Here is a 21,981-nt window from a genome sequence, read left to right on the forward strand (position 1 = left end):
ATATATATATAATGAGCTATAAACATATTTACGATTTAAGAATCATATGATATTTAACAGACTAAAAGGTTGCAAACTTTCCGTTTTTCTTTTTTATCAATGATATGCAGTGCGTATGTTTTGTCTACCTTTTTTTGTTTCGCTTATGATAATTACTAGGTGCTATCGGGCACTTTTAGTTACGGGTTCCTTGCCGTTGTCGAATTTCGGGTTTGAAGATCAGTGCTCGCGTGCTTTGACTTCACTAGAAGGAGATTACGACTAAGCGGAATTTGATTTAACAGCTGAAAAGGACATTCAACCAAGTTGCCGGGCTCGCGACTGTTTATATAAATATGTAGAGTGGAAGTCGGCGTGTATATAATAATACCTTATAATAATATTATATGAGCATCCATTACATTCAATGAGAGTAATGATGCAGTACTGAGATCATAATAACAACACTAATAATAAATATATAGAACTGACAGTAAGGCGCTTAATAAATAATCGACCCGGCGGGTTCGGCCTTATGTATTGTATAAATAAATATCCATATAACTGCTAACTCATGTCATACAGTGAATTATTGCAGCATTGTATTGTATGTCGTTTGAAAATAGCGTACAGTATGTCAGTGTGAATTTGTGGGTTCTACTCATTCAGATGGCACGTCTGCCGTGTGAAGTACACTCAGGTGGCGCCTGTGTCATAAAAAGGTGAAATCCTTTCATATTTATCATTAATTATTTTTATTAAAGTTTTCCGAGGAAATACATGAAAGAAGTAGTTAAAAAGCATGGTAAAGGGATTGTTAACAATCAAAATTCGTTTCAGATATAGGTGAATGTATAAGTCGATAGTTTTTGGCAAACATTTCCAGGTTCATGTTTTCAAAATTTTACGATCTGTTTCTTTAAAAAACGGCTAAATTGAGACCAATTTTTTCTGTTTATATATGATCAAATGGTATATATTTTATACTTTATGCAGTCATGTAAGTTTATGCAATGAATGCGACAGTTTTATTTTAAAAACAAGTTAAACAGCGAAAGCTTAGTGTTCATGAAAAATCTATAAAATAGCTAACGTGCGCAAGTTCTTACTAGTCCATACACGTACTCGGACGACTTTAATGGATTATTTAATTAAGAATCATTTATACCGATTTATAAAAGAGAATAACACTCGAGTCCACAACTCAGATACGATTAACCTCAATATGCATATACAATAACAAACTTAACACCGCTGGTATACAATATTAGCTATTATCATGTAAAGACGTAAACATGCAGAGTAAATTTTATAAAACAAAAAAGTTCGCGTTTTTCTTTGGATGTGCCAATATAGTGCTATTTCTATTGCTACAGCATGAGGTTTTTGAGTCTCGTTTCGCTTTGAAATCATAGCACCTTATATTTAATGATTTAATATGATTCATTCATTGAATGCAAGAGGCATGCACGTGTTGGCGTAGTTGCAGATGACATTATACGCATTGATTGATAGCAAGTTTTTCGATCGGATTGCTGAAAAATAAAATTTCAAACATGGCTTCCCGAAATTGTGATTCAATTCAAATTGTGTTAGAATACCCCTGTGCCAGAAACGGTTATGATATATGATGTATGGTTTTAGCAGACCTTAACAACTTAGTTGAGCGTAATGAAGCGGTGCCCAACTAGACCTTTAAGGTACCCAAATCACAATTTTCTATATAGCTTTCTTTTTAAACTACCGAGATTCTTCTCTGTTAAAATCCATTAAACATATGGGATATATAAATCTATTTGCAATTCTACACTACTTCACACAGAATAGCTTAGTAAAAACAAACTATTTATCATTAATCAATTGAAACGCGGTTTACCGTTAATTATTTCGTATATGGACGAAATTACAAGAGATAATTACACTAAGACTTGAAATTAAAATATATATGTGCAGTTCATGGGTAACGTCACTGGTGTAAGCCCTACATTAAATTAAATAACAGTAAAAGTTAATACAGACTGATTTATTTTCTTATAATAGTTACATTGAATAATAAATGCTTATATAAAAAACGATGGAAAAAGCTGCGTCGGCCGGGAATCGAACCCGGGCCACCCGCGTGGCAGGCGAGTATTCTACCACTGAACCACCGACGCGCTGGAAAGTTGATGCAACCAGTAGCACAATATGACCAATGATGATCAACAAGTTAACAGGTGCGACTGCGTCTTCCTGATACGAAACAGCATAAAGTAAGCTGATACAATGTTTAATCAACCATACCGTGCGACAATTGCTACCTTGTGAAAGGTTTTCAAGACACTTAACGCAACAGATGTCGATTGTAAACATCTGTTACTAGGTGTTTCTAAAAGAAAGAATATTTTTGTATGTTTAATGTTTTGAGCTAGATCGACCCGAGCTGCTGGGAGGCCTATTTTATAATAACGCTGAATTGTGCAGCACAGACGTAACGAAAACAGTAGCTTCAAACACTGAATAATTAATTTAAATGTCGGCTTGTTACTTTGCAGAGAGCGATAGTTTTCTACAGTATTATATATCGCTTGCGGTAACGCCTTCACACATACATGCATGTTATATTTATATTCAACTTCAATAAATACGGCGCCATAGATATGTATCGATAAAGTAGTCTTGGACGAATAATTTATAATGAGCAATAAGCAACAGCATTATGAGATTCATGCTTGTGGGCAAAACTTGCATATTTAAGGTTCATTAGCCAGTATAAATCGGCGGAAAAACTGTTGATTATAAAGACAAGTGATTGTTAAGTGAATGTTAAAATGCCTTAAAATTGCCTATAATTTTGAGCAAGCCTTTCTAAGCAAAGTAAAATTGTTGACAACCTTGTGATTGCCTTAGCATAAAATATTTAAAGAAAAGAGAACTGTAAAAATACAATTTTAAATTATGGATTTACGGTAAGCTTTTCTCAATAAATAATAAGTATTTAAAACCATACCCGCAAGTATAGCACATGTATAGTTGAAAACTGTAGATTAACTGGTAACCTGTTTCAAAAACGATTCGTCGACGTCTATTTTTCACTGAACAAACAATTTTTATTAACTTATTTTTCTTTGATCGAGTAATATAAGTCTTTATATATTAGAAAGAAAGAAGAAGAAGATGATAGATTAAATTATTACTCCAGTTACTTCGTTACCAAAAATAGAACTGATCCTTTTTATTGTTATATTTTTGAGTATTAACGTTTCGTCCTCGTTCATTTCATTTGGTCTGTAGCAACCACCCATATTTATCTGCATGTACGTGCTAAGTGTATATGCGCACATGACTGTAATACGTAATTTTATTTTTGCATATAACACACATCATATATATATATATTGTGATGGAAGAAAAGCTGCTCATGTATATATGATTTACTTCCATCATGGTCAATGTTTTAGGAAAGCAAGAAATCACAGGGCTATATGTCGTTCTATATTCGTTTTTTACTACGTGCATTGACGTTTTTGATTAAGGCGGCTTCAGACCCAGTTATGGGTCCTATTGTCGCGTATTGTTATATAAGTCTATCGTGAGTTTGTTATCATTATACACACGATCTTCTTGTGGCATACGATGTCATAGTATCAGACTCGTTCAACTCGGTACAGACAGTCCTGCCGGCACATTCAGGTGTTTTGATCGCGATCGCCTTTTCGAAGGCACAGAAAATCAAACGCCCACAACCCATATCCCAAAATTTCACTTGTTTAGTAGTTGAAATAGCTAAGAAATATTATTTCATGTATAACTACTTGAGGTGAATTGGTAACCAATCTGATAATTTACATTTTTTTTTGCTTTAGAACTAATAGACCTTATCTACGGATACGATTTTCTTTGCGCTGCTTAATTAGCTTTGAATCAAGCCGATGCGGCGCACCTGGAATGATCCAATGGTGAGTCTACAAATTTTGCTTCTAAGTCATAGTAATTATTGCGGCGGTATAAATTAAAAAAATAATTATAGTAAGCTTCTCACAGGAAAGGGTAATCTGCATTTTAAGGAAGAAAGATGGTATCCTTAGCTATGATGATTTAAAGCTTTTGAAAAAAATATATATATATATATAATATAGGCTATAACGGTAGCACCCATGTTATGTGTGTGTAACCAATTTAGTATCCTTTTTCTCGTTCTTTACTTGCTCGCTCTCTCCTTCGATTGCTTTCTATTCACACGTCTGCTTTATTCTCGCTAACATTATCAGTACATCATATAACGAGGAAACAAATAATTTGCATATATATATATATATATATATTTGTCGCTACTACAACTGTCCCTGTTTTGGCAGAGTGACACTCCGACAGCCGTGCTTTCCAGTCATTTTGCTGCTGCCAACTATATTATACATATACATCCGAACAGCATACGAACTTTATTGGTTGACTCGCTGGACAAATTCACAAATAAACGGTATCATTTCTGGTTTATATTCGTATTTACTTGCTGCTTGGGCGTAATTTCAGACCACCTGTTTGACATTCCCCCTTGTCTGCAGACACTTGAGTACGATGTAATCTCTGTAAATTGCAAGGATATTGAACGATAAGGTTTGCACTGCCACTCATCAACAACGGTATATGCTGAACCGTTAGAGCACTGTCCATTATTACTTTAAAGTCATACTAATCCTGACTGGAAACGAATCTTTTAGCGATTATTATTCACAGTTTTCGCTTTAATTTAACTCTCGTATGGACTATGGAAAGCTGAAAAGTAACTTTTATTTTATGCAATGTAGCACGAAGACGATTGCTTGAAAGATTCGCTCGCTTTTATGTACTGATGACAATTGCCTATTGTTTTGTTCTAAATTGTTCATAAATTTAGTAACACTTCAAGCAGAATGCGGTCTTGATTCTTGTTTTTTTTTTTTCTAGGATTGATTCAAGTTGTCAAATGCACGCAGTTGATTGATGGTCAGCTTTGCCTATTGACGTATTGTTCAAATTTCGTTTTCCTTGCTTTTCATTATCTGGCCTCTCTGTGCATTGTTGTGTAGCTGAGGGTCTGCATGAAGCAGTCACAACAACATGTGACAGGAATAGTGTGTAATCTTTATTTGGCATAAATAAAAATACTCCGAAGAGAAATTAGCGTGACGGGTTATACCATTTCTCTCGCTCGCTTCCGCTTCTTTTCTCTACCTACAAACCCAATCCATTCCAGAAAATAGCGCCTCCGCATTTCGTGCCCGTGTTGTATTCGTGCTATTCAAGGTTTTAATTTTTACAAAATTAGTTCCATTCCGCGCTACATCATCCTCTGGTAGAATACAGGTACAACTTAGATACTTGTGTATTTTCTGTGAACATAACAACTGTATGTTTTCATGTTGCAGTACTCTGATTTGTTTAATCTATGCCCACATTCATTAGGTCATTGCGCTGCACTTTTCTTTCTTTCTTCTAAGAATTCCCCTTTTTGCCCAAAAAAATCCACCCTTTTTAAATTCACCGTCTTGTAGACGACTGTTTTTTTCTCACTAAGTAGACACCCAAAACATAATTTTATTTAATCTATGATAATTGTTCATCATACAACAATAGTAAATTAAGTTACGTTCCTATCAAAATCTATGAAAAACCTTTATCTTCACCACCACGGTCCTCTGATAACCAGTGTTAGAGCTCATTACTGCTATACATTGGAAAAGTCACGTAAAACCTCATATGCGCCCAGAACCCACTGTACCCAAGGCTCCTTGGTCGTACTTGACTATTTTTCCTGTAAATCGGCTTACTCTTTTCATAGCGTATACATCCTTGACCAGGTTCCTTTCAGCCCTTTCCGGCCACTTTTTTAACACATTAAAAAAGATGAAAACAGCGATTGTCGCATTCGGCGTTTTGTTCAACCTTAGTTCAATCGTAGCTCAAGAAAATTGCCTTGAGAAAGTACAAATAACAGGCCTACTTTAATGTCTAATTGCTTGTTCTATATATACTAAGCAAGAACCAATTAATAAAGCAAATGCCTTCCACAGCCAACAGCTGCAACTGTGCTCGTTTTCGTTATGCTTCGCTCAGCTGATTCTTGTTTTTTTTTTTCGGGGTTCATTGATTATTGATTCACCATGCCTCTACCGCCATGTATACAATTGTCTATATATACATATATATATATATATATATATATATATATATATATATATATATATATCACATGTAGTTACTGCGCGCACGCTTTCTTGCAGTGACAGTATGTTAACTTATTATCATAATCTGTCCATTCATTTCTATTAGTTTTCCTATTTTATTCGATTTCACCCCATTTCTTCTGTAAATCTTCAATTGCACCCTCGCTAGCCAGACAGAGGTTGAAGATCTACCCTGACTCGTTCCCCTCGACTTAGCAGGCCTACAGTTGGGAAGAAGCCTTCTTGGGGAAGCGGCATCTCTTTGGTGCAAACAATCTGTCCATTTCGGGTGAAAAAAACTTTAACACGGACGCCACAATCGAGCTGTTCATGTGGAACGTAATCATCGAGCTCGACGCGAGACTGAGCCCACAATTCGACGTTCGCTGAGTTTGCTGCCGCGCTTGCAGCTACCTGGAGCTGCCGATGTATTCGGTATCTTTGGTTGTCACCACGCCGGCGGTACTGCATTAAAAGGCGGCTGAGGATGTCAAAAATAAAAGCAAAGATATTGTAGAGGATAAGAGGATAAATCACGTGATTAACAAGCTGTTTTAACTAGACAAACAGACAGTACACGACGGTGAATTTACCACAGACGCACGAAATAATGAATAATCAAATTTGAGAACAAAATCACAAACCGACCCATTGTGCATTTCTTTGTAGCGGCTGATTGGACTTTCATCACTTCCGCGACCACATTCACGGCCGCCTTCGCCCGGGCTGATTGCCACAGCGGCTGCTGCAGCGTTTTCATCGAGCGCTGCTTGCCGTGTCTCTTCTAAATTGGAGGGAAACAGAATTCCACAACCCATTCGGTCGCCTTGTCTACACATCGGCGCACGTTCTCCGCCAGTTCCATTTTCTGAAATATACAAACGTACGCATTTACTATAGTCTTAGCACGTTACCAAAGCGCACTGAAATACGTACGCTAGCTCTTCGATAACGTATATTCGATTAATTCGGCCTATTAACAATGGGGGGACGCCATGATTTTGGCTATGAACACAGCAGAGCAAGCTTCCAACGTTCGTAGATTTGTAGACTGTAAAGTCTGCTGGTATCGTCTTCACATGCTGTCTATAAGCAATTTGCTTAAGCAAAGTGTCGGCAAAGGCTTAATCTAGAGTTAACTTTAGCTAAGGTCGACAAAATAAGGAATAAGACCTTAGAAAAGTTCTACAAAAGCGGCTACAAGCAAATATGCACAACGCATACCAACAAAGACCTCTCCGTCATCTGCATGATAGGCTATGGACCCTTTGCTCCATCCAGGGTGTTGTTTGCATGAATAATGACGATGTGCTATTCCTATGGCGATATAACAGCTTTCGCCGGGGTCGAGGATCTCCAATTCAAAATAGTGCGCGCTAGGTGTTAGGGGTTGCGCGGCCTGCGCAAAGCCTACGCCGTTATTCGATAAACCTGAACCGGCATACTCGATTATCTGAAAAATTAAAAAATGCAATACCGATTTGTTTTAGGCAGTTAAATTTCCCTCTGTGCTGTGAGCTTTTTCATTCGTTTCATAATCTATAAATTTTGCATAGAAATTGAAGCTGACATTAATGCGATCGAATTCTACTACTCGACGGATTCCGTCGTGCTTTAAGTGGAAATTCGAATTAATCCATTCAGCACTAATAAGGGCGAACAAGCAAGCCTTTTTTGTTTTGACGTGTTATGTGACAGTAACTGACCAATGTAAGACATCTAGGAATCTAGTAGTATAATTCAAATATCGATGCAGATCCAACATTATTTACGTCAAAAATTAACGGTCTTAAATAAATGCTGGCTAGTTCACCTATGCTATTACAATGCCATAATAACGTCTACGGTGTCTTGTAACTTTGAGTCGCATCTTTCGCGCTACATTATTAAAAATTATCAAAGATTTTACAACTTTTTACTTTTAAAAAGTTATAAAATTTTTGATACTTTTTTTTTTTACTTACATCTCCATTAAGTCGGACATTGCTGAGTCTATCCCAGAAGTCATCAAAATGGTCGCACTGCATTTCCTCGCCGTCTTCACGTGGTCGCGGCGGCCACGAAGCGTCCAGTCGAAATCGAACTCTTTCTCCCGGTTGGTTCAGGCTTACTGCAGGCACAAATCGTTGCCCAAATAGGATGACCTCCCGAGAACCTGTCAGAACAAAAAATGAATATGACTATTAAATGTGTTCAATCAAGGTTTTTAAATTATAAATAAGGTACATTTTGAGAGATTTTCCTTTTGTGAATTGAATGACAATACTGTTACTTAACTGTATTGCTAATTTCGTGTCACTTCATTCTATCATAATCAGCCACTAGCAATAGCTATAGCATACCAGATCCCTGCGGTAACTATGCATAAGAGACGACGGTACTAGGCAAAACAATCGTACCAAACTCTCGCCCGTTATAGGTGAAAAAAACGGAAACGTTGTTTTTGAGTTCTGAAAAGCCGGGTCCGAAGTGCATGCCAATACCAATGACGTCTCGGTTATGGCATCGCGGCCCGAAGTGTGAAGGTGCCGATGAGCTCTGTAGAAGACTGCAATTGAAGTAGACAAAAAAAAAGACATTGATCGTATGTGACGAAGGAAAAAATGATAATATTATAAGTTACACGGTGGAACTATATCACAGGAAACAATATTACTCACTTTGAACATTTCAATTTTATGGAATACCTCCAAACCTAGTTTACTTAATGTCTCTTAATTAAACACGTAAATATCAAGTAATACGTCAATCGAGACTGGAATCGATTTTTTCTGTGCTGTGCTATTTTCGCCATATTCTGTGAACTGCATGAACAACTGATACAAGCCGGTCTATGCCTATCGAACTGTAAGAAACACCACGTTTTAAGCACCGTTATTTAACCTTTATATATTTGTGATATATACTGATATCACGCTTTGAGTTGAAACCTCGAAATCAACAATCTAGCATTTCTAACAGATAATTTCCCTTTAACGACATAATTGCGGATCTTTATTCCACATTTTAGGTCGCTTTTTTCCAAAGCAAAATATAATACTCATAATTACTAGATTCTGCAAACTAATTACTGCGTATTAAATTCAACTTTAGCAATAGACAAAAGTTAAAAAAGCCATAGGCACTTGGTTCAGTTATACTATTTACTTACAGTCCACCGTTTAGATTGAGTCCGATTGAATTCTTCGTTGAACCAACGGGACTTGCTGTGGCTATACGTTGACACGCTTCGTATGGCATGAGGCCAATCACGATCTGGCCACCCTTCACCATGTTGACCACCTCGACTTCGAAGTAACATCTTCCCCCTGGATGTAACGTTTCATGAAAGCGATAAACGGCCGTGCCCACCGGCCTCTCGGGGAGATAGCTACACCGTGGCGAGTGATATTATAATGGGAATAAACAAGATAATAGAAGCAATAACACAACTGTTGAATACGCGTTAGGCATCTGCAGTGGCTGACCACGAAGCGCAACGACTGCCACCAGCCTACAACTCTACATGCTTAATGAAGTTGAATATTCATCAAACGATGGCACTTACAAGTTAACTTACATACAATAATATTTTTTACATAATTATTCCTATATTCTATATTGGGCTGCTGCGATCGCTAATTTAAGCGTATGTACCTGACAAGATTGTCTTCCCCGACCGCTATCTTCACGGCGTTGACATCACCCACCGCAATGAGTCGTTCGACTTTCGGAGGCAGGTGAAGATTTGGATACGGAGCTCTTTCCATTTTTATCGACGAGTACTCCTGGAAATGGCGGTGCAAATCCCCAGGAATGGAAGTAGTGCCAGGAGTGGCGGAAGTCTCAAAAGACCAAAAGGCAGCCGAATGAAGACCGAAATGAAGAGAATGCTTGGACGGTCCAGCGATGGCTTCGAACGCAGGCGGCAACCTTCTTGAAAACTGGACCCCGTTAGAGCCTCCCTCAAGTCCGAAAAACACGTCTTTAGGTAGATCGAGGTTATTATTTCGATTGTCGTTATCGTGTCCTCTGGGCGGATGATCGTCAACTAACAGGTTGTTTTGTTGCTGCAGGTTTAACACAACCTCACGGAATTCGTCCAATAACTGATGCTGCCGTCGGATTAAGTCGTCGAAGGTCGGCACCGAGTCGCTGCTTAAGCGGTTGTGCTGACGTTGTTATCCGCCCGCTATCAATATCATAAACAATGTCGACTAATGGGAACCGAGATGCTCCGATCGTGAGGATGGCGAGAGCGATGTGATGACAGTGCAACAAAATAGTTCTACAGGAAATCACTAGGGATAAGTACACAAGAAAACGTAACGGAATGCAAAAAGCAACGACAGTGGATAGTACAAAATGTTAAATCGAGTGGGATACCGATGTAAAACAATGCAAATGTCTAAAACGGGAATGCAGTACGTTGCGCGAATAACTTCGGAAAGTTTGGGATTGGAGAGAAGAGATGCAGAAAGATACAGCTTATCGCAATTAGATTCGGCAGACTTAGCTGAGTCCTGAAGAAAGCCACTAGCTCCTCCGCATAGCGAACACGCATCAGAAGGCAGACATGGAGAATATAGGATAAATTATGGTTGTGATCATAACGATGGCGAAAAACCCAAAGATTAATTTTAAAAATATCGTTTTAAGCACATAGTGGTGATTGTATCTATAACAAGATTTATAACATTTGTTTATGTGTATATATATATGTGTGTGTCTTTACTCCACGTAATGAATCGATTATGCTGAAATAAGTTAGAGACAAACCTAACTGTGAGTGTGAAAATTGAATTTGGCGCAGATATTATTTACTGCGCCCATTAATTATCTATGAAATAAGCTAAAGTGAATTCACAAAAAACGCATTATCTAATAAAAACAATGTAAAAATGTGATTTGATCAAATATTATTTGCATTCACTGGTGAGAAAATTTTACTCTATTATATGGTGAGGAAAATTTACTTTAAATTTTTACCACCACTAAATAAACACATTTGGCAACTTTTTCGTTCTCTTTTAAGGGCAACTTCTTAAAGAAAGCAGTGGACAAGCACATCAGTCTAGTTTTCGGTGTAATTTGTTTTTACAAACGATTTATATGTAAAAACTTTATGGACAATTTAATGATTTTTATATAACTGTCGAATTTATCTTCAAAGTCCCACGAAATATTTGTCATTCGTCGGAGCTCTAAGGGATATCCAGTTTACCCGTATGCTTATATCATCCATGTATACTCAGGTACCTCATTAAATAATATAGACCTTAACAAGGTTTATAGAAAAGCGCACTCGAAAGAGGTCAATTGTAAGTTGAATAATTTTTCCACTTAAGCAGTTCAGCAAATGCGTCTTTATGCGAGGAAAAAGTGTACATTCATTTGAATTCCATGTGTTCATCTACATGATTATTCAAGTATCCTTAAAGGTTCTGTCAAATTAGCAAGCAATCTTAATGACAATTCTGACAAGCGACAACAAGGTTCCTGCATATATAATCATACATAATGATTCGGTACGCGTTAGAAGAAGGGCGAATATTTATTTTTTTTTCCAGAATTGCCAACAACGTAGTGAAACATTACGGAGCCTGAGCGGCATAGTCTCTCCGCGGGTATAGAAGTTCCACAAATCTCAACGACTTGACGGAAATCAGAAACACACAACGTAAAGTCCTTCAGAGTAGTCAAAGGTTGCATGCTTATGGTCGACTGCCCCACGCTTGTCATTATTGTATAACACCGTCACTGTGTTACTTCATCATGAGCTACCCTCTGGCGCTAACGAATACATATATACATATATTAAATTTAATTAATGTAAAAATCATCATCAGCAGCTAAAGAGCATTTTCACAAATAAAAAAAATTGTTTTCCTAAAGAATGGCCTTTGTGATATGTGGCTCGCAAAAATAATCAACGCTAAAAAATAGCTGTGCCCTTTCAGGGGCGACTGTATGCTTAAATTGTGAGGTACTTGGCAATACAGATTTTTCTAGCTGACGCAATCTCAAATCAGATCATTGAAATCCTGTGCAATTTTATTCCGGCATATACTCGAGTTGTTTATAGGGTGTTGGAGAAAAGTTTATAATTTAGCATAATATTTGTTAAGTTCCAGTATTTCAATAGAGCGTTAAGCTCAATTTCCGCTTATAACATAGATGTCAAGGACAGCCAATTCAAATATCCAAGTTGACCTTCTTGATACTGGAAGTACAGTAAAGGATGTATTGCATTTTCTTGGTATATTTATGTTCTAACGGGTTTCCTTTCACGGAAAAATCTACCTTTTACAGCAATATCTTTTAATACACGTGTATAAGGCTATGAAAATCGTGTTTCTTAGTAAGCATATGGAATATCAATGCTACCGTAGACACGATGGCTACTTCTAACACATAGTAATACAAAACCGTACCTAAAAATAGCCTCGACGATTGTTCGACTGACTTTGCTATGAAATGGTGACAAACCGAAGGCACTACAACGACAGGCGATTAGTGCTGATTATACGTGAGTCAGTGTCGTTAACACTCAACAAAGAGAACAGTACAGCCGTCGAAAGTGCCTACCTCAGTAATCGCCAGATCCCAGTGACCCAGTGAGACAGCGGATTGGAACCACGTGCGGCATTACTTTTGCATTCCTCAAACCTTCAATCGAATTTTGACTATCCTTTCGTTCTTCCCATCGATATTGTTTGACACTCCCAAATATCAAAATTTTATTGAATCGAATATTGAAGTCCATGCGTCGTTCCTGAGTGCTATTTCGTATAATAAATAAGAGTGGCCAAGCGGAGTAGAGAAAATAGAGAAATTTTGTTAGCTGATGCCACATAATAATAGTTTAGTATATAGTGCTGTGAGCATCACTCTATTGTATTGTAAAAATGCTCTAAAATAGTGATATTTACTTATCTCCTAGTAATGGTTTTGAATTCCTTCCGTAAAATAAATTACGTACATTTTCCGTTTTCCGACAATTTTTATTTTTTTTTTTACAAGCTCTTTTCTTTGCGCCCGATATGTAGTATTGAATTTTTTTAACTCTTTCCTTTTAATAAATTATAAAAAAACGAGGTTTATCTATATATATAAGTGGCTTTACAAATTGACGTGTTACTATTCAAACGGCAAAGTCCATTCACAAAACTCTAGGAAACGTCGATTAGCCGATCATTCAAAATAGGCTACAGTCAACACCTGCGACCAGACATGTATATCTTTCTAACGCTCTTAATTAGCAAAAATAGCGTATTTTATATTAAATCTAGCCGACAATTTGTCCGCTATGTTTTTCACGAAAATCCAACATACTGGCAAGCATTTCGAAAAAACCTGCTTTTGTCATACATCAAAAAACATTCGTTATTGAAGTTGTCTTCTTATCATTTTTGAGGACGCGCAAAACGTGTCCCAGCGACGGCCAAGCGAACAGGATCGGTTCACTCATTATCTGAGGAGTTTTGTGACAAAATTGTCCTTTTCTCTACCTACCGCCCAACTACGACGCCGCCCGCATCGGGTTTATCGGTGGACACTGCTGCACGTTAGAGTTACCCGGCTGAGAAAACTGTTGCTGGCATCGACCGTGGTAAGCAGTCCGTAGGTGGCCGTGTCGGCAAAAACCAATGATATAATCGCGGCGCTACAAGGCCACGCAAATATATTCCACCGGTCTACGAAGTATGATGCATCCACCTAATTTGCTTATATAAGCAAGTAAGCACAAAATGGTGGGACAGAGTCCACATGCCAGCTACGAGTACTTTCCACCAAACACCGAACGGCACCCGACCTATTATATTATATATTATTATATTATAGAATAGACACATACGTTGACCAGAGATTTTTGACTGATTAATCTATGCAGATATCACACTATATTATATACTAACTAAATTCGTTTATCAAACAGCGGCGGGAGCTCACTCGCCTATTGCAACAAACAAATTTGACCACAGCATTGTATAGGGCACCTCGAAAAAATTCTGTTCTTTGTTATCGGTATAGGTGTATAATAGAAAATGGGAAGAAGTTTATACGATCGTGATCGTCATCATAATCCAAGAAATGTGAAAGTTGCAAGGCTATAATAGTTCAGTCCACCAGTTCAGACTAGATTGAGAATTGTCATACTCAAATACTGAATGCTTTCAATAAATAATGATTCAAGTGATGAAGCTTAGACAATATCAATGAGAATATCAGAGGACTAGACATTCGTATACTGTGATTATTCCTGTACAAACGGCACTCACGTTTCATTGCTATGCGCCCTTTAAAGCGCCCCTATGTATCTTAAGTAAAATTAAAATTAAATCGAGTAAGGAAGCTGCTCTTAAAAGCTACAGCATTTTCACTAGCTATAAATGCCTTCAAATACTGGATCTCTTATGGTATTTATCATCAACTGGGCCGACTGGAGGTAGTCGCGCAGTTTCCGCTGCATAAATTCATGTCTTAATCGATTTGAACCGTCACCTCGCCAGAGCTAATTGTACCCCACGAGTGAAACACTATATACCATGTAAAGGGAAGGAACTAGAACCACAGTTACAATAGTTGTTAAATCTGTCATGGCTGTCGGCGCAAAAATCTAACCATTGTTTGATCCTTTTTTTCTATTACCACCACGCGTATCTACCCATTTTGATTAATAACATTAAATGCGTTGCCATTATGTATCCTTGTAAGATTACTAATGTGACCAAATTGACACCAGCGCATACGGTAAACGAATGAAGATCACAACGTTTCCAGCAGTCAAAGCATATATTTAACTCAGGAACTATAGAGATGCACATACGTGCAAGGCATATATATAATGACAAAACGCCTATATTACGATCTCACTCCTTGGTGGTTTCGCCTTGTCAGATTGTTCAACTTTGAACTTACAGCTATGGATCAGTAGCTAACTATTCAATTGGCCGCATCGTGTCAACTTGCATGGCGAAACAACTGGAACAATGGCCAGTCGATTTAGAGAGATCTCGTCATCATTGCCTATGGCATTCTCGCTGTGTTGCCACCTACATATATTTCTCGGCGTGTGAAACCTTTCTATATCTTTGTGCAGAGCTCGACAGTCACAATGGCAACAATATTCATAGTAGGAAACAAACACTACAACCAAAGCCCAACTGGATTGAACCAGAATCGCCGGTGACGTTCTGGCCACGGTCATCATCGCCAGGATCGACGTGTCGCCAAGCGATCGCTTTTGCTTGATTTCTTTCATGCGCGCCCTTCGGGAGGGTTTATTATCCTTGCCGATGTTACCAAGACCGTTTTATATCGGCATTAACATCGTGACAGAACAAACGTAAGGATTGCTCGAGGCTGCACTCTATTCCACGACTGTCACAATACCAACATAGTGTCTCACAACAGTACAGCGCATCGGCATTCTCACTCTATTAGTCAATAGAAAGGACCACTGTCGACTCAGCTGTCCTCTTCAGTGAGTTGGGTCTCCACTATCATATATTGCTGATGTCGCTGAGCCTCGCTTAGGTCACGTGGCCACATCTCCAGGATAATGTAGTGACAACGTCTTTTTTTACTAAATTTAAGAACTGAATGTGGGTGGTGATCTAGGTTCACACACACTTCATTTTGTGTTGAGAGTCAGCCTATTCCAAGACTATTCTACCAAAATAATTTTAATGCCGCTGCTACTGCTGCAACGCAATTCGCCCTAGGCAAAAATGCAGTATCGGCCAATCGTTATTTGATCAGCTGATAGACACTCACATCGATACAGTCCGATCAACGTGAGGTTACTCAACTGCCTGTATACGGGAGCTCCGTTGCCAGCCGCGACAAATTTAGACGTTAACAATAACATAACAGCAACGGCAATAGCTCTTTGTATATTTGGGGCAAATACGGGGCGGCGAAAGACAACACTACAAATCAAATGATGCGATATGTATTGTGTGGTGTACACGGTCTGCATGGAAGGACACAATGTATTCTTATGTTTTAGAAAATTCCCGTGAAACATCTATCGGTGAACTGTCTGTGCGACGCATTCAAGGGTTACGCACAGTCGTGGCAGCGCGCACGAAAACAAGTACATGCAATCACGAATAGATCAACCCCAAGCCGAACCCCAAGCTAGGCAGGTACCCGTGTTGACCGGCAAACCGATTGACGACAAGAAACAACTGCTCGGAATAAATCGTAAATAATATTTGCATTCGGTTAGGAATATAATTAGCAATAACGTTATGAAACATTATTATAACGTTGTTTTCCTTAATTTATTTCAATTTTTGGTCTCGGTCTGTCTGTTTGCGCAAAATAGCTTATCCTGGTACGGATTATGTGGCAGTAATAATAGGATAGCAATTGAGAAAGCTCAAACAGCAAGGTACCGTCGGTTGGAATCCTTTAAATCTATCTGTATATTATGTACATTATTTTTTTATTTTTGTAAATGCATATTAGTTAGATTAGAGTATGTTTAGCCGCACAACTGTTGTTTTATAGCGAAAATATATGAACAATATCTTACCGAACCGAAAAACAACAAACAAGCTAGAACTTTCTGTGAACTAAGAAGCAACTTCTAAACACTGCTTTACTGAACTTCGAATTACACTAATTCCTGAGGTTAGTCTTTATATATTTTTAATTAAAAATCAGTATTTCACCTAGCACGAAACTGTGTGAAAAGAAAATAACTGAATTGGAAGGGGTTCCAGATTGTCTCAGCTGTCCCTGAAAAACTCGAAATTCACGATGAAAGACGTCTTCATTCATTAAGGTTTCACTGGCCTACTCCGATTTATGGTAAAACCCCGTCGTACTTAAAGTATCCATGCCCTTGTTACCTTTCGGATCAAAAACAGTCTCGTATCATTCGTTTACTAATCACCGCCAACACAATCGTACTGACCGAACGTCGAAACAACACAGTAGCAATGGCTTCCAATTCAGCCGGCCCAGAATGGACGGTGGTGACAGATAATAATTACGCTACCTTGACAGAAATATTATTGTTCTCACGAGAAAGATCACTGATATCGTTTTGCCCAATCACTTAACCACCCATTCACTCACTGCGCGTAACAATGCCGCCTAAATTTTCAAAAAAAAAAATGACCAGAGACTCTAGCAAAATGAAGGCAGTGTTAATGTCGACTTCACTAACTAAACTCTTTGAGAATTCTTTTTGAGAGCTCATTAACAATGGCTGATGCCAACAAGGTGGCATTGCTGGCAGGCATACGAGCGCATTCAATATCAAATAGCGAGACCCAAGTCTGACTAGGACATGCCTGGCTTTGCAAGCCCGAGAGACCGAATGGTCCTCGAACAGCCACGTGTTTTTCGGAATAGGCCTGTTGATATGCGTGAAATCACGTTGTAGTGCTTTCATTGTAATAGTCGACCAGACGAGTCATTCGAAACAGTCTGATATACATTTATCACAAACGTACCATCAGAGCCGCACAACCAGAATGAAAACGCCCAAGCTCGCGTTAGGTACCGCTACAGTATTCTGTCATTTAAACCCATCACGATAACAAACACAGCACTAGCAGTTTGACTGCCACAAGTAACGGCAAAAACGTAATTCTTTCAGTACAACTACCTCCGAATGAGTGAAAAGAAATCAGGTCCAAAAACTAAATGGCACAAATAAAAATGTCAGTTAATATTATTTTTATTATTATTATTAGATTTAGTGTGATTTCGATTTCGCTAGCTCTTTCAATCTGTTAAAATGCTGTTCCTGACAACATCTGTATCGCAAAAACCATTCAACCGATCCCAAAGAACGAGCGGTGCATAATACTAGCGAAGAACTATATCCGATTCGAACAAAGCGGGGCCGCATTTGTTCTGTTCCGTACGAGTTATTTTAAGAATGGCAAAACAGTAATTGTACCCAGATCGCACCCACAAAGAAATATATGATCTATATCGCTCTGACTACGCATGAGATTGTATGAAAAGGCCACAATGGCGCAGACCAATACAAGTGAACGATCTCTAACAAATGTTAGAAGAAAAAGCCAATTGTTGACGAGCAACGTATAGTTATGGCTGGTTTGCAGCTCAAGACAGGAATGGCACCTTTGATGAGTCTTCTTCAAGCGACAATTTTCTGTTGTTTCGTCTCATTCTCACTTTCTTACCTTGTTTTTGTTGCCTTCAGGGCGCATCATCATTTGCCACGTCCAGGTTGGCGGAGGTGCCGATGCCGACTGCGGTCAGAAACTAAACAGCTATCGCACGACGCATACAGGATAGCTGAAGGGGATCCAGGACACACACTCGTAGGTTAGTCTCCAGATATTTTGCTGCAAGCATACTCTGTACCTTAGTTGCACAAACGGGCTACCAAGACCTCGCTTAGTACCACCAGCAGCACACGATCGCAATCATCCAAAAACATGATGTACATCTGAGTGATTAGCACAACTCTAACAGATTTATTTTGTTTCATCCTTTTTTACGTTTTCTTTAACAGTAACAAACAACAAGGAGTTTCTTGCCCACGTGCGCCACAAAAGAACGCTTATTAACGCGCTTTTTTTTCTTTTTCTCTTTGCCCAAGGTATTGAACTGCGAGGCAATGGCGCGCGTCTGGTGGTGAGGATAGAGCAAATTTTGAATATTGCGGTTTTTGTTAGAACTCGTTTAAATGCGCTCAAATAAAGCTTAAATATTTTGAACATATTATAAAGCACATTTTGTATATTAGGACGCATAATAAAAAAAGATGGAGACTTTTTAATACTCAACGAAACAACGTAGCGCATAGTTAATATTCTTTAGAACTTCTATGGGTCCTGATCACCTCAAAACCAGGATTTGGAAGCGAATCATATGACATGCTCATTACATTTTTTTCTACCGTCTTTCCAGCAGCTAAAATTCACTCAATGGCACGCAATGGAGTTTGAGTGCTCCCTGAGATTCTCTTTGATGTTACCTCCTTTGAGGTTAGATTTTTTTGGTGATTAGTTCAGAACGAAACGACATCACAGATTTTTCAAAACTGCCTTTTCAAAATTTTCTCCCTGTGAACAAGCCAAAAACATACTGAAAAGAACCCCTGTCCATTCAGCTAGATGGAAATTGACCTGTGTTAACAAAATCTGTCAGTCGTCAACAATCTACACATAAGCTTTGAAAACAGAGCTGTTTGATTCTTGTTTGCTTTGGTGTTTTTTGTTCTGAATCGTTTGGCGAATCTAAGCCATTTGTATAGCCTGGAAGGCAACAGATGAAAATAGAGAAATCCTACTCGCTTTTTAATCCTGTCTTTAAATTAATCAATTCTGCAACGAATTAATTCTATGTTACGTCGAAAAAACAAAAAGTATTTTTTCTATATTATGATAGACACTAATTTCGGACATAGGTTTCGTAAAAGTAGATATAAGGATCCCGGAAAGCAACTAAAGTCATAAGGTTTAGTGCCATTTTCTCATAACCTAGATTCTTTTGTAAAGGTCAAAAACGCTACTTCCAATATACTTTCGTATCGGGTACTGTGCTTCGTGTCAACGGTACTACGATACGCGAACCGTCAGCTGCTCATTAATTTCAATAAGAATTTTACGCAAGAGGCTTCATCGATTAAATCTATTACTACGGTTATATTATGATTGTTTCCTTTAACTGCCTCAAATACCCCTGGAAACGAAAATCCAAAATGCAAAACTTATACATAAAGCGCATTTCTGCGCAGCAAATTCACGCGAAAAAGCTTGGCGGGCTTAGGATAACGATAACAACGGAAACAGCTGCATTAACGTGTATTGGTATTACCAGCGAACTCAGCTGACTTTAAACATTCTTCAATACCCTACGGAAAAGCGAATTCGTATGTTACTACCACCCGAGGCAATGCGTCAATAAGTAAACAAAAACACTAGCCGTGATAACTAAAAAGGTGCCAAGACGACTGTGATTGAACCAACTAAAGCATATTTATATATTGATGCATTTTTCTGGTACCAACAACAGCAGAGGGCGGTCGTGCAGAGTTACATATCAGACATGTACATATGCCGGTAGAGGCCAATCAATCATGTGGATTCTTTAGTTCAATAAGGTGCCTTCTTAACTGAACAATAATGATTGACAACAGTTGCTACGATTAATATTAATAAGTACTATTAATACACTAATGTATATATATATATATATATAGTGTAGTCTCGAAACTGCAGGATCCTTACACCGCTAGTTGTGGGAACGACAGTGGTATAAGCAGCAAGGAATAACGACTCAGCCTACAAACGATTCAGATTCCGATTGCGACTGGTCATCATACGCGACTCTTATATATATAAAACGGGCCGATATGTGACTAGCATATTCCTGGTTTTTATAATGCCTAAGGTCATCCACCTAAAGTTGACAAGCCACCAAATAACATCGGCTGTGTCACATACAGCAGCGAAAAAAGTGTGGGACAGCCGACGAGCCAATAGGCCGACGAGCACAAGACGAGAACCGTTCGAATGGCGGTGGCCACAGTGAGGCGACTTTCCTTTCAACCGACCATGGCACCCTAGTCGCCAAAGTACGTGTATGATACGGCAGAGGCTTTGTATGCTCGTCTTCCTTCAATACTGGAGTGCCGCTTCCCTTCACAGAGACGAAGATAAAGGAAGCAAGAAAGATAAAGGAGTAGGCGAATTTGAACGACGACACGTTTTCAGTTGAACCAGTACAACACTACATACTGACATCGCCAGTATATGTAGCAGTTGTAACAGTAGCATTAGTAAAAACAAAATGAACATAGTTAGTAAAGAGGCAAGGATAATTCAGAAGCACCGTTACCACGTTGCGACAGTGACTGCTCTGCCACTACGCGACGATACGAACACCGCATCGAAAACACGACTGGCGATTAGCAAGACAAACAGCACCAACCTTATCAATTCAATTCCAATATTGTATGAACAGTTACTGGATCGACTCCAATCTTTATTTGAACTGTAAGTAGGCGTTATTGTCGCTGCAGTCACTGACTGGGTCGTTTCCACTGCTGCTCACTTAATTTCTACTAATACACTATGATGTTAACATGGTGCAAACAGGTGATGCACCGCCAATTAGCAGCTAGTTACTGACTTCAGTAGACGACAACAGGCCCCCCCTACTGACAAACTACACGATCTTAAGACGATACAGCACCCAACACCACGAGCACCCGACAAAAACACGCCACACTTTTTGGCAAACAAAGCCAACACCGACTGTTGTTGTTGCTGCTGCTGCTGCTGTTGTTGTTGTTGTTAGTGTCGTCGTGACGAATACTTCCTCCGGCTCGTGCTGCTTGAGGCCTGCTTGTCTTTTTGTCCGATTGAACGGTTTTCGACAGTTACAGTCATTAGGAAAAACAGGGTCTATCCAGCCTTAGCTAAAGAGCGTCTCTTGCCCCTGTTTCCTTTATACATACGGCCAGGGTGGCACTCACAGCTCAACGAGAAACGAGCACTCGGAGATATGGCAAGACATCAACATGACACTAACGTGATAGCCGCTTTGCCAGCTCGGCTTTGAAAAAGTCGCTTGCTCGTTAGCTCACTTGCCCGCTCCCTCCCTCCGTGGAGCAGTATAATCGCAATCGCACTGCAACGACGTTGTATCTGACCTGCTATCCAATCCAGCCACCCAGCACGGAACTCAACTGCTGGTTCTTATCCTAGCTTAGTGCTCCATACTGCTAAGCTGTGCAGCAGCAGCGATGGGAAGGACCAGCCAGTCAGCAGACCACGCCAGAGCCACAATCCAGTACGGATAATAGGGGTGAGTGTGGGAGCTGAGGGGAAGA

General features: G+C 39.0%; 1 protein-coding gene and 1 non-coding gene across 6 annotated transcripts; both read right to left on the minus strand.

The window, feature by feature from the left end:
- Window positions 1–2,064: 2,064 nt before the first annotated feature.
- TRNAG-GCC (transfer RNA glycine (anticodon GCC)) lies at window positions 2,065–2,135 on the minus strand. The gene has a single exon. It is a non-coding gene; the product is annotated as a tRNA-Gly (tRNA).
- Window positions 2,136–3,164: 1,029 nt separating this feature from the next.
- Window positions 3,165–21,942, minus strand: LOC111248722 (SPRY domain-containing protein 3-like). Of its 5 annotated transcripts, none has more exons than XM_086988915.1 (8): window positions 21,802–21,942; window positions 18,320–18,434; window positions 9,316–9,534; window positions 8,564–8,712; window positions 8,129–8,319; window positions 7,389–7,617; window positions 6,813–7,032; window positions 3,165–6,645 (listed from the first exon to the last, which is right to left on the minus strand). In XM_086988915.1, the coding sequence occupies exons 3-8, from the start codon at window positions 9,435–9,437 to the stop codon at window positions 6,330–6,332; spliced, it is 1,227 nt and encodes a 408-aa protein (XP_086845041.1). In that variant the 5' UTR covers window positions 9,438–9,534; window positions 18,320–18,434; window positions 21,802–21,942; the 3' UTR covers window positions 3,165–6,329. The 5 variants fall into 5 exon arrangements, with proteins under 5 accessions (XP_086845041.1, XP_086845040.1, XP_086845039.1 ...); XM_086988914.1 differs by lacking the exon at window positions 21,802–21,942 and adding an exon at window positions 21,078–21,219; XM_086988913.1 differs by lacking the exon at window positions 21,802–21,942 and adding an exon at window positions 20,375–20,644.
- Window positions 21,943–21,981: the final 39 nt, after the last annotated feature.

The sequence above is a fragment of the Varroa destructor genome, unplaced genomic scaffold (assembly GCF_002443255.2).
Source record: "Varroa destructor unplaced genomic scaffold, Vdes_3.0 BEIS01000004.1, whole genome shotgun sequence".
NCBI classification, from domain to species: domain Eukaryota; kingdom Metazoa; phylum Arthropoda; class Arachnida; order Mesostigmata; family Varroidae; genus Varroa; species Varroa destructor.